The 13,987-nt window shown below is 41.6% G+C and overlaps 1 protein-coding gene across 3 annotated transcripts in view; it reads left to right on the top strand.

The window, feature by feature from the left end:
* The window catches only part of kcnh5b (potassium voltage-gated channel, subfamily H (eag-related), member 5b), a 163,995-nt gene extending 159,762 nt beyond the window's left edge, over positions 1 to 4,233 (top strand). For all 3 annotated transcript variants that reach the window (XM_037746134.1, XM_037796826.1, XM_037746135.1), the window contains one exon: positions 2,073 to 4,233. In XM_037746134.1, coding sequence (XP_037602062.1) covers positions 2,073 to 3,146 — 1,074 coding nt within the window. In that variant the 3' untranslated portion in view covers positions 3,147 to 4,233. The remainder of the gene's footprint in view (positions 1 to 2,072) is intronic.
* The last annotated feature ends 9,754 nt before the right edge of the window (positions 4,234 to 13,987 follow it).

The following is a 13,987-nucleotide window of genomic DNA, read 5'->3' as shown; positions in this document are numbered from 1 at the left end:
TGCCAGATAGATAGAGCCGGAGCAACACGACCTCCTCTCCACGCCAAACAGATAGAGCCCGAGCAACATGACCTCCTCTCCACGCCAAATATGTAGAGCTGGAGCAACCAGACCTCCTCTCCACGCCAAACAGATAGAGCCCGAGCAACACAACCTCCTCTCCATGCCAAACAGGTAGAGCTAGAGCACCACAACCTCCTCTCCACGCCAAACAGATAGAGCCCGAGCAACACGACCGCCTCTCCATGCCAAACAGGTAGAGCCAGAGCAACACAACCTCCTCTCCACGCCAAACAGATAGAGCCCGAGCAACACAACCTCCTCTAAACGCCAAACAGATAGAGCCCGGCAAACACAACCTCCTCTCCACGCCAAACAGATAGAGCCAGAGCAACACGACCTCCCCTCTGCACCAAACAGATAGAGCCTGAGCAACACGACCTCCTCTAAACGCCAAACAGATAGAGCCCGGCAAACACAACCTCCTCTCCACGCCAAACAGATAGAGCCAGAGCAACATGACCTCCCCTCTGCACCAAACAGATAGAGCCCGAGCAACACGACTTCCTCTCCACGCCAGATAGGTAGAGCAAGAGTAACACAACCTCCTCTCCACGCCAAACAGGTAGAGCCAGAGCAACACAACCTTCTCTCCACGCCAAACAGGTAGAGCCCGAGCAACACGACCTCCTCTCCATGCCAAACAGGTAGAGCCCGAGCAACACGACCTCCTCTCCACGCCAAACAGATAGGGCCCGAGCAACACGACCTCCTCTCCACGCCAAACAGATAGAGCCTGAGCAACACAACCTCCTCTCTGCACCAAACAGATAGAGTCAGAGCCAGATAGGTAGAGCCAGAGCTCCACGTCATTCCATTCATTTATATCTAAAATAACTTTGATGAGAGAAACCTCTGTTTTACTTGATCTGACACTTCAACTCCGTTCATTACTTTAACTTCAAGTGACACTCCTTTAAAGGGCGGGTCCATTATTTTGTTTTTTTTTAGGTTTTTATATAATTTTATAGCTTCCCAAGTTGTGTTTGATTCAAATCCATCAAACATTTACATTTTCTTTGTCGAAGAATGAATGTTTTATCTCGGCCGTGCTCCTGTAGAAGAGTAAAGGAAAACATCCCGTCTACATGCTGATGTTCAGAGTCATACTCTGAAGTGCTCTTCACTTTACTGTCTAGATGCTCTCGCTTCTTGGAAGCGACTGTAGCTGCTGAAGTTAATAGGAAGTGATTGTGAGTTAATGGAGGTTCATTGTTTTTGATCCAGTCACATCAGCGTCATCAGCTCACTGGAGACAGATTCTTGTTTTTGATTTATACACAGAGACAGCGGACTTATTGTTCTCTTCAGAAAGAGACAAGTAGAAACTAGTTAATTTAATTAAAAGTGTTCATCTTCCAGGTTATGACTCTTCTAGCTGAGCAGACTTTGCTTGGTTTCAGGAAGCTCTCAGCAGCAGTGGCTGGATGAACAGGAAGTATGGATGGATGAAAGTAGAGAGTTTAGGAGATTACGGATGGACAGCGAGGTGGGCGACTCTCCCTCCCTCCCGTCTTTAACTCACAGATCGACTCAGCTTGCCAGCTATCGGGAGCATTATCATTTTAACTAAGAATAACACTTAAATCACCAGTTGGACGGCTGGCTGACTGCCTGGCAGGGATTTCTGTCATTCCCAATGTAATTAGTGTGTAAGGGGAGCCAGGAGAGAGTGGCGCCAGACTAAGGCTGAATAATACAGGGGGGAGGTGTAGGAGCACTGATGGATAATTGAACACCGATCTCTAGGCTTTGCAGTACCTGAGTGCACTGCAGAGGATTTTCTGACATGTGATTGTGCTCAAGTGAAAGAGTTGAGACAGACTGACACATTTCCATATTAATAAATCTTCTTTTTTTCTTTTAGAGAAATCCTTTATCTCCAGTGATTAATGTGCAACGCTCAGCGGAGAACCACAGAGAGGGAGAATTATTATTCATAGTATTCATATGAAATGATAAGTGTTCTGATAAGCACCATGTTGTTCTTTTCTGTGTGTTTCTCCCCGCAGATAATTTTCCGAAAGATCAGTGAGGTGAAGAAGGAGGAAGAGGAGCGGCAGCGAGCGAAGAACGAGGTGCAGCTGACCATCCCGCAGGACCATCCCGTCCGGAAGCTTTTCCAGAAGTTCAAGCAGCAGAAGGAGCTCCGCAACCAGGGAGCCGTCGCCGCCTCCTCGCAGCTGGACCTGGAGAAGAACCAGCTGCAGGTGGAGCAGCACCACCACCAGCACCTGCACCCCCACAGCCTGCAGCTGGGCCACTCCAGCCTGCAGCACTCGTTGCCGCTCAGCCTGCAACGCCCGCCCTCCGCCATGCAGAACGGGGCTCCGCCCAGCAGCAGCGTGCTGACCGTGTCTCAGGTCACGCCCATGCACAGCTCGTTGGCGTACAGCCATCCCGACGAGCCTCCCGCCAAGCAGAACAACTGTGACATCATGGAGCTGCAGCCCAGTTCTGCTGGAGGCGGAGGCGAGCAGACTGTCAGGCTCAAAGTCAGCACCAGCCCCGCGCTGCCAGCGAAGCCGGCCGTGAAGGCCAGCGGCTGGATGCGCCTGAAAAACAACACGGCTCCAGTGGAGGCCAGGAAGGAGGGGCTGAACAACAACGTCAAGGCTGTTTCCGTGGAGATGCTCTCTCAGGAGGGCAAAGGTCAGGATGCAGGAAGGGGCGGGGACATAGAGGAGGGCGGGGTGTCCAGCAACAACCCCCTTCGCAAGACGGACTCCTGCGACAGCGGCATCACTAAGAGTGAGCTGCGGATCGACCGGGCGGGGGAGGCGCGGACCCCCGCGGCGGTCACCCCGCTCCTCCACAGCCCTCTCCCCGGAGGAGCGGGGTCCCCTCACCCTTTCTGCCCCATCCCAGAGCAGGCACTGCAGGCGGCGCTGCACGAGACCCGGCTGGAGCTCCGGGGGGACATTCAGATTCTGGGAGGCCGTCTGGGCGCCCTGGAGAGTCAGGTGGCGGAAATCATCAAACTGCTCTCGGACAAGAAGCGGCCGTCCGCGGGGGGGGGCGCTGTCCGCCGCCGTCACCACACCCAAAACCAAAATACAACGTCAGGACATTTTCACCGTTTCTAGGCCTGTTTCTCCAGACTCAGAGAAGGACGACGGGCTCTGAAGAGAGCTTCACCAGTGGTGTCGAGAGTCCACTGGAACATACGGTGATCACACTATGGTCACCATTATCAGCTCGTTTTTTGGGGGCTTCCAGCTCTGTCGGATCCAGTTACGCCACTGGTCTTAATCCTCCCAGATAAAACAAACTTCTTTAACATTTGCACACTGACTTTTCTCTCCGGGTCACGTGAGAGTGACCTGGTCCCGTTTTTTGTGATTGTATATACCTCTCTATGCATGTCCAGCTGGATTCTGGCCTGCCAAAGAAACAACTACTGAACGTACTTATTGCCTGTATATTATGCAGTTGACTGCATGCAAGATTTAAAGACAACTTTTATGGAGCTACACTGTACATATGAATATTTTTCATTGATAATTTACTATGTGGACATTCAGGGTTTGCATACTGGTAGCACTATAAACATTGAATAACAAAAAAGGGTTTACTGGCAGAGGGATTGTGCATGGATTATTTATAAATAGAGAAATCGAAAGTTTTATTTTCTTTGCCTGTGAGATGAAACCCTCACCTCGCCCTCTAAGAACACAGATTCCCAAATGTGATGTCCCTTAACACATGACGGGAATTCTCTGGTATGTTTTTTATATTAATTATCAATTTTGCTTCTTATAATAATTTCTATTTTTGACTACGGAAACGTTCTCAGTTTGTCGGGTAAACCTCTTAAATTTTGTTAGAATCCTCCTTGTGTCTATGCATCGCTCGGGTACGCCGCTAGAATATAACGTGAATGAATTTGTTTCCGTTTTTTTGTTCCATTCCTCTGCATGAATCAGGGATGGCAGAATGCACTTTGGGGTAAAAGCTGGGACGACGACAAGAAGGCTTCTTTGGGGGGAAATAACACAGAGTTTAGTTCACATAAAAGTCCACTCAGCACAGTGACATGTAATCCCACAGCCCCGGCACCACACACAGCAGTCTTAACCAGCGAGCGTCGCGCCGAAGCCCGCTCTGAATTCCATTAAGCGACAGCAAGCTTCGCTGCAAAAAAGCTCAAGTAATAAAAAATGGAATACTGTACTTTTTAATGATATCAGTTTTCTAGATCTGCATGCAAAGGAGTAGTTTTATGCTCCAGAGTGCGTACGTATATATGTGTGTGTGTGTGTGTGGTGGCGTCTCTTGATGTGAACCCTGGCGGCCCGGGGAGACGTCTTCTTCACAGATCAATCGGTTTTGTCTGAAGGTTTTTCAGGTCTTCTGGGATTCAGACCCTGCCCCCCCCCCCCCCACCCTCTACCCCCGCCCTGCTGTGCAGCCATCACATGACACACATATTCAATAAGGCATATTAATAAGAATAAGGCAGAACGTAGATGTACGGTGGCCATCATGGAAGCCTCAAATAGTTTAAATGACTAATGATGATGTCATTCCTGTTGTATTATCAGTGTGAGTGAATGGACAGGTGTTAGAAAACAGGCTGATGTGAATCAGAGGTTTCAGGTCAGTGACCCCGCTCCCAGCACGCGTCCTGGTGCTAGCTTAGCTCTTTGGTTAAAATTTACAGCTTCTCTACGATTCTGCAAAAAATGTTGTATTCGGGCAGAGCAAGCGACGTAGTGTACGGTGCGTCCATTGAAATTTGTCTGGTATAATAACGAGAATAACGAAGGAGAAAGTCCACAAATGGCGGAGGGGAAAGGGGGGTTAGATGGGTCCAACAAACACAGGACTTTCCTCAAGAAGGAGACCACTGTTCATGTCCCCGGTGAAACCAAAAGTAAACGTTGAGTTTATGTTTGTAATGTAACGTAACATAAGAAAATCCTCTGAGGGCGGTTGTTATTTATTTACGTTATGTTACGTTATCACGTCCCATTGTTATGTTACATTGCTACATTACATTGTTAGGTCACGTTCTTAGGTTACATTGTTACATTACATTGTTAGGTCACGTTGTTAGGTTACATTGTTACCTTACGTTGTTACGTTACATTGTTAGGTTATGTTGTTAGGTTATGTTACGTTGTTACAATACTTTGTTACAATACATTGTTACGTTGCATTTTTACGTTACGTTGTTACATTACTTTATTACATTACGTTGTTACATTACATTGTTACGTTCAATTTTTACGTTACATTGTTACGTCACATTGTTACGTCACATTGTTACGTTATGTTGTTACGTTTCATTGTTACGTTGCATTGTTACATAACATTGTTAGGTTATGTTGTTTGGTTACATTGTTTGGTTACATTGTTGCGTTACATTGTTTGGTTATGTTGTTAAGTTACATTGTTACGTTACGTTGTTACATTACATTGTTACCTTACATTGTTACGTAACATTGTTAAGTTAAGTTTTTAGGTTACGTTGTTATGTTACATTGTTACGTAACGTCGTTAGGTTACGTTGTTAAGTTAAGTTGTTACGTTACATTGTTACGTTACATTGTTACGTTACATTGTTAGGATACATTGCTACATTACGTTGTTACGTTACATTGTTACATTACATTTTAGGTTACATTGTTATTAATGGGCACGTAAAATACGTACAGAAAAAACAAAACATAAGTATGGAAAACAATTCACAAAAGTCACTAACTTAACCACACTTTGGGACATGAACAGTCTCCTGGTTGAAAGTCCTGTGTTTGTTGGACCCATCCACCTTCCCGTACTCCCTCCCACCATAAGCGACCTTTCACACTTTTTACGTTACGTCACTAGCTGTGAGTGTAGCATATTCATGTAGATACGTTTGCATTGTAGTCAAAACACAGACTACAACACGCCTAAAGCAACAAAGGCGTGCATGCGAAATGATTTACAAATTACCGTGTCATACACACGCCATTTGGTGAGACCAGTCATTTGCAGTTTACTGGCTCTCTCAACTTCCCACCAAACTCACTGCTCTGAAATTTAAACATCTATTTTCCATCTTGATGTTGGACTCGTTCAGATTTGTCTCTCTCTGCTGTCAACAGACTGGAAAATGATGAAGATTAATGACTTTGTAATGCTAATTGGCATAAAATGACACCAGCTGAAGACGAGCTTAGACGTGAGATTTCTGTCACAATATGATAATCAGGTTTTGCTTTTGGAACATTTTTTAATGGCTTCTTGTTTTATTCAAATGTGTACTTCGTCCTGTTTTCTGCACCAACCTGCTTCACACTCAAACTCTGGGAAGTTTCCCCTTGTTGTCTCTGCTGGTGGCCACTGAGCGGATCCCCTGCAACGATCAGGGGACAAAGTGCCTTGCTCAGGGACACCTCAGCAGCAGTTTCAAGCAATCTGGCTCCCCCCCTGTCATTAATGCAGAAATTAAACTATTAGAGGATGTCCATGATGGCTACCACTGTTCCTGTGTAGAGCAGCATATCTCTTTATCTTACTGAACATGTCACTTATATATCGAATATCATGCGAAGCTATGCAACAGTTGATTTTCTTACAGCTGATTCTGATGGACTTTATTGTTGTTTATAGAGAAGCCAGGATGAGGGTCATTATTACAAATATATCTATATGAGATGGAGGATTTGTTTGCATGTGTAGATAAGATGAGATATTGGTTATTTGTTTTTTATTTTTGGTAAATCATGGCGTCCTACGGTCTGTTATTTCTTTATAGCAGACTGTTGCTATGTATAACAGACCGTTGCTATGTATAACAGTCCGTTGCTATGTATAACAGACCGTTGCTATGGACGCAGTTCAGATGTTGGACTCTGGAGGGACGCTTTTGTGTCAAATTATTGATTCCTTGAATAGTTAGCCGTGTAATAAGTGTGATAATGTACAGCTAGCAGGTCAGGGGTCGGGGTTTATTTCAGAATAATGACTGTACATTATCCCTTACACATCCACCAGCCAAACTTAACAAATGATGGGTAGCATAAAATCTAAATGAAAGGTCTCTTCTTCTTTTTTCTTTTTTTTTAAGGAAAGGCAGCGAGTCAGTCAGTTCAACAGAGACTGAGTCGTAATGACTTGGGAGTTTTCATGTAGCGCCACCAACAGGTCAGAAACTCCCACAGAAACACCTTCCGACACTCCAGTTCTTGACAGGGAACGAATGACGAAATTCCCGTTAGCTTCAGTCCTGATTTAAATCAATGTTAACATGCTAATTTGCTAACAACCTGCTGAAACGCACATGCTAAATAAACTAAGTTAACATGCTAACTGTTAACTGAAATATCCTAAAATAGCCACAGTTTGACTAAAGAAATTCTTCCCATTTTATACAGCTAACATCAGGTTTTGTGCACCTATTGTCACACATAGAGAGAAATCTGTCATAGACTAGTTTGTCCAGCCACAGTAACACACAACAGACCATGATGCGTTGCAGTCACATGCTTGTATCTCTATGGATGTGCAGATGGTATGATGTGTGAGGCATAGCGTTTCTGTGTGAGGCATAGCGTTTCTGTAGTTTGACCAACTGGGCTCGACTCTCATTTGGCACCAGAGACTCTTCTCCTCTGGGAGACGTTAAAAGCTTTTTTGGAAACCAGGAAATGACAGATGGAGTAACAGTAGGGTGCAGTAAAAACACAGATTTATTGTATCCGTCTAAATTCAAGAGTTATCTCTGGGATGGATTTTTTTCCTTTTAAAGATCTCTGCAGATGTTCAGTTTGGTTGATGCTGATGGCGGCCTGGCGATACCGCTGTCACTGAGATCACATCATGATGGAGTTGAAGATTACACCTAAAAACAAAAAGCCATAATACAGGATGAGAAATAACACGTTAGACTTTAAGAAAACATAATTTCCAGTCAGTGTAGGAATCCTCCTCTTGAACGTATCACATCTGGACAACAGTACGATGATATCTCAGAACTACAATAGGCTTAAGAACACATTTTAATTGATTATTTTCTACTTTTGATGCTAAAACGGCTGCTTACATTTAAGCTGTGTGGAAAAAAATGTTGTTGGGAAATAATTAAAAGACACAATCTTCCAAAATGTCTGAACCTCAGAGCAGTGGGAAATATATTATATTTATTTTTTAACTATTTTAGAGAAAAATATATTACCATATCTATCAAAGATTTATGAATATCATACACCAATATCTGATTACTCTGATGTAGTTGGCAGCTGTTTTAAAATCAAATACAGATGAAGTTTTTTTATAATCAATTAATAGATTAACCCATTTAAACAATTAAAACAATTAATTAAATTGGAATTATAATAATGCACTCTAAAACATATACATATAAAAAAAATAAAATATAACAAAATTATATTTAATTTTTTTATATGTATGTTTTATAATTCATTATTATAAAACATATACATATATAAAATAAAATATAATTATATTATATTCAATTTGTTTTATATGTGTTTGCTTTGAATTCATTATTATAATACATATACATAGAAAACATAAAATATAAAAACTATATTTTATTTTTATATATATGTTTTTCAATTCATTATAAAACATGTACATATATAAAATAAAATACAGTTTTATTATATTAAAATAATTTTTATGTATATGTTTTATAATTATTTTGTATTTTTTATATGTTTATGTTTTATAATTCATTATTATAAAACATATACATATAAAAAATAATAGTTTTATTATATTTAAATTTCTATATGTAGATGTTTTATAATGCATTATTATTATACATATACAAAATAAAATATAATAAAATTAGCCAATTATGAATTATATTTATTTTTTCAGTCAACTAATAAATTAATAATTAAATATTAAAATCTCATTTTTAAATTAATTTTGAATCTTACTTTTTGTTATTTAAGTCACTGTGACTGCCCACCAAATTACATTTTAAAATTACAATTAATTTCCTGTTTGCTTTAAATTAAAGATGTGTAAGTCCGAATTTTGTTTTTGTTTACTCTTCATTTTAATATTTAAATGTATGAATTTATGGATTGATTATAATTAAACACAGTGACAGTCTATATTCACCCCAGTGGTGCCCTCCCGGCTCCACACATACATATACATACTGTACATACAGCATCTCTGCAATATACTGTGACGGATGGAGTCATTGTAGTTGAAGTTTGGCAGGAACAAGGAGCTCTGAGTAATTTTGAAATCTAGTATATTGCTTTAAAAATAAATCCACACATGAGTGATTCTATTTCTAGAAACGCTCCCCTCAGCGGTTAAAGTACACGATGAGGTATAGATGCAGGACACCGGGAAACTTTGCGACTCCTCACCTTTTGTGAGGAGACGCGAGCAGCAGCAGCAGCATCCTCTTCTTTATTAGTTTGACACAAGAATGAAGGGCGACTCTCCTGTGATCTGAGCCCACACACACACACACACACACACCTTTCAGCGCAGGATCTTTCGGCTTTGCCACTTGAATGTACAACCCTCCTCCTCCTCCTCCTCCTCCTCCTCCTCCTCCTCTCCCAACCACTGCCTCCATTCTGCTTTCTGGGAGCTTTTTTGGTCTTCCTTTGTTTCTTTACACTTTTGGGAGGAACTCTCGTCTCTACTTTCTTAGACGCTCTTGACACAGGAAGGAGGTCCTCTTGTATCCTCTCCTCCTCCTCTCTCTTTCTTCTCCTCGAGGGCCTCCTCTGTCTTCTCCACCTCCGTCCGTCCTCTCTCTCTGATCTCCATCCCGCTCTCCTCAGTATGCTGATGATGTGCAGTCAGTCTGCGTCGTGCCGACCGACTGACACCACCTCTCTGGGGGACGGGCGGGCGGGCACGACCGATGGGGCCTCATTTATTGAAATTATCCCTTTGGCTTGATTCGATTCCGCATATTGCATCGAATGTGGCACTAAAACAAATGGAAGTCATCTCCCGGGTTGAATTCTTTTATGGTTTTGACTTTATCTCACAAAATCGCAGGATTTTCTCACCGGGATTAATTTTTCATCAGCTTTTAGCTGCTGAAAGTCTGGATGGTTTTAATAAACGGAGGCCCTCTAGGTGAAGCTTCTCTCTCTTCTTTTTTCTACTGGAATGTTATAAATTTCTACTGTTTTTGTTAAAGCGACGGTAGGGAGCAGCACTAAAAATCCCACACTGACTCATGTATTGTTTTACAGTTGCACACCTAAACTGTAGTGTCAGAATAATAAACAGCCGTCTGGGATACTCTCTCTGGGCTTCCCGTCTTGTCTTTGTCTGTCTCTCGCTCTGTTTTTAGAAACTTCTCCCTCTTCACTCGGTTTTCCGAAAGGGGGCATTAAGTAATCAATGAGCTTTATTGATCTGTATTGGCACCCAGTAGAAGCTGAAACAACACAAAGAGGCTGCAGGAAGAGCTCTTCACCTTCATCTGTCCTGCTGAGATGTGTCGGCCTGGAAGTAGAAGAAAAAACAAAAAAGTCCACAAAGAGGTGAATCATTTTTCTGAAAGGGAAGATAAACATTCAGTACAGCTAGCTAAAAGTAATGCAGTAATAAATCCTCTCCTCATAACGGTTATAATGTTCAGTTTCTGTTTTGTTTCAGAGAGATGCTGATGATCATTTTGGAGGATATACGAACACTCCTCTCTTGTGGTATTCACGACCTCGTAAGTGGAACATTTTCTGAAAGCTCCGAGAGTGTGACGTGTTTGTTGACGTCAGAAATGAATCATGATTAATCGCATATTTTTATCTGCTCAAAATGTACCTTACCTTACCAAGCGCCAAGATCCCCAGGGGGTCCCAACATCGGGCTCCATCCCACCACCGCCACACCCCCGGAGGCTCAGGTGTGCTCAATGAGAGGAAACGCCCTCCCTCGGTGCTTGTTGTCAGTACCTCTATGGTCCAGCATGTGGGGGTGCGTAGTGGCCGGACTTTCAACTTCCCAGGTCCCTGCATAAAGGACCTTACACCCACCGCTCTGCAGCAGGCTGCTAAGCACAATTCCGCTTCTGCAGTCATTATTCACGCAGGCGTTAACGACATAAAACACCAACAGTCGGAGTTTCTTAAACGGGAGTTCATGAGCCTCGTGGATAACCTGCGGGACACCGGGACGCAGATAATTGTTTCCGGTCCGCTCCCCTCCCCTTGTTTTGGTGACGTAAAATTCATACGCCATCTCCACATTTTAGTTAGGGTTAGGAAACGGTCGTGGTTGATGTTAACTTCACTAACGACTCAACGTGACTCAGGACTGACGAGTCACGTTACCCCGACTAACGGCTGCGGTTAGGAGAAGGCTAAACAGTTAGCAACATGTTCTCTCCATCTCTGAAGCGTTTCTCTGATATTGTAGCTCGCTGGAGCCTCGAATCACAGTTTGTCATCTCAGATGTCTGTGATATCTGGATTCTGGCGCCGGACAACACAGCAAGATGACATTTTAGATGTGGAACTTTAGCCCCCTGCTAGCGTTAGTTAGCCTCCTTTGTTTATCCTCCAGCTAACACCGTGACGTCGACACCATAATCGTGTATAGTGTCTCGTACAGACGGAGCCTCCGGCCACACCGTTCTTCAGTTAATGTAAAAACAGAGAAGTGGAAGTGGAGAAGTTGAATAGTCAGATTTTCTCTGCAGCGTCTTATTAAACTAACGGCTCCGTCTGAAGTCAGAGGCACATTTTAGAAACTTCTTCTTCTTGTACTTTTCATTTCTGTCCTGCAGCTCCACGGTTTTTTGATATTCATTGTTCTTCCTCTCCTCCGGCGCCTCCTCTTCCTCCTTCAATCTCACTTTTTTTTCTATTTCTCTGACTGTCTTTGTGACCAGAATTGATATCACCGGCTCCTGGCTGCAGCTTTTCTAAGAGGATCAGACTAGTAATATGAAATAATCTCTAGTTTAACGCCGCTGAATCTCATTACTGTACTCTGACGTGTGTACAGACTTTGTGTAGTTTGTGTTGTTTCAGCATTTAATAAAAGGTTGATGCCATTTTACTTCTCTATTCATTAATCTGTCCGACTAATCCAATCAGGCGTTTTCTCTGACACCGGCAACCGTTTGTGGCGTGAAAGGCTCGTGGAGTCTTCGCAGCCAATTAGTGGCAGACAGCAGAATTATCGCCGTTAGTTTCCCGCGGATGGTGTAAGTGCTGACGGAGAGCTAAAAGGGAAATTATCCTGTCAGGCCTCCACCTGCAGCTCCGCCTGGACACGTGAAGCCTCCGCTGTCTCTGAAAAGTTGGAGCTGAGCCGGAGACGTGCTTATCCCCATTAGAGTCTCCTCAAATAGAGAGCGGGAGACGCTCTGTTTTACCCAAACTGACACCCGTCAGCTCGGGAAGTGCCGGCAGGTTCTCTCTCGGAAAACATCTTTAATTGCTGCTGGTGAAAAGTGAAAAGTGTGAAAGGCTTTCTCTCACTGCAGTTACCGCTGAAGTGAAGGTGCTTTTAAAGCTCATTTACTCCACAGTTGTTTCTTTTTTAGTGTCAATCTTGATGTCGAGGAGAGTTAGCGTCTTAGTTTCTCTTTGTGTGAATCAACGGCTTAAGAAGGAGTTTCAGTCGGTACTTTATGGATCTTTCAAAGCCAAAACAACATTAGATCAAAAGATAAAATATGTGGAACTACAGCTGCCCTCTCAATTACTCAACTAATCGGTCGTTTATTAGTCGATTCTCGTTTTTAATGCTTTTTTTCCCAAGAAACTTGTGAGCACATCTGTGGTTAACACCAGATTTACTCATCAACTAATCGATTAGTCGACAAAGTCCTATGAGTGTTAGTCGACTGAGAATGTATTTGGTCGAGTACAGCCACTATATGGTACACTTTTGGTAAAATCATTGAGTAAAATTCATCTTCAAATGTAGAAAATATCAGGAATTTGATGTCAACAATATTTATTTTGTCAGCTAAGATCTTATATTATATGTTTTATATGTTATGTTTTGTTGTTTGTGGAAGAGTAGCTGCTTATGGAGGACAGAACATGCCAAAATAAATAAATGACTCAATAAATAAATATGTCATTAAATATAGCAGAAAATAATATTAAAAATAAATGAAGCCATTGATTAATTGATAAAATGTGACATGACTTGATATTTCTGTTTTAATTTGCTTCTTTATTTATTTATCTTTGTATTCATTGCCTAATTTATTTACTCCTCTGTTTAATTTTCCATTTTATTTATTTATGTTGTTATCTTTAGCAATTTTTAAAAGCGTTTATTCATTTTGCATTTTTTTAATCTATTTATTTATTTTTGCCTTTTTTTTTACTTATTTCTTTATTTATTTTTTTATATTTTTATATTATTTATATATATATATATGTATATAATTTGTATTTATTTTTAAATGTATGTATTTATTTATGTATTTCTGCATTTATATATCTATTGATGCACTACTTTCCCTATACATTTTTTTTTACTTATTTATGTATGTATTTATTTATTTATGATTATCTCTTTGCATTTCAACCCCTTATTTATTTCCCCGAACTTATTCATTTACGTATTCTTTTCTTTACACATTTCTTTTTTAATTTCTTTTTAATTTCTTTATGCATTTCTGTGCTGCTGTTATACTGACAGTTTTTACCTGTTCAATCAAAATAACCATCATGTATTTTAAATTAGTAAAAAGCTTTTGCTGCTTTTTTAAATTCAGAAATCAAACTTTTTTTGACAAAACTCATCCATTTCTCCCAGCAGTCTGGTGAAGAGGCAAACTCATTTATTATTCATTCATCTGTATTGTTCTGAGTGCTGATTCAGCTGGTGACTCATTTAATGTCGATGATCAGTCGGGGGTGGGGGGGGAGTTATCAAAATGTTGGAGAATGAGATACTCTATAATTCAGTGAGAACTCAGGGGTGATATTAACATTAAATATTAATGACACAGATT

This window comes from Sebastes umbrosus, chromosome 16, assembly GCF_015220745.1.
Source record: "Sebastes umbrosus isolate fSebUmb1 chromosome 16, fSebUmb1.pri, whole genome shotgun sequence".
Lineage (NCBI taxonomy): Eukaryota > Metazoa > Chordata > Actinopteri > Perciformes > Sebastidae > Sebastes > Sebastes umbrosus.
This window is presented reverse-complemented; position numbering and strand designations above follow the sequence as displayed.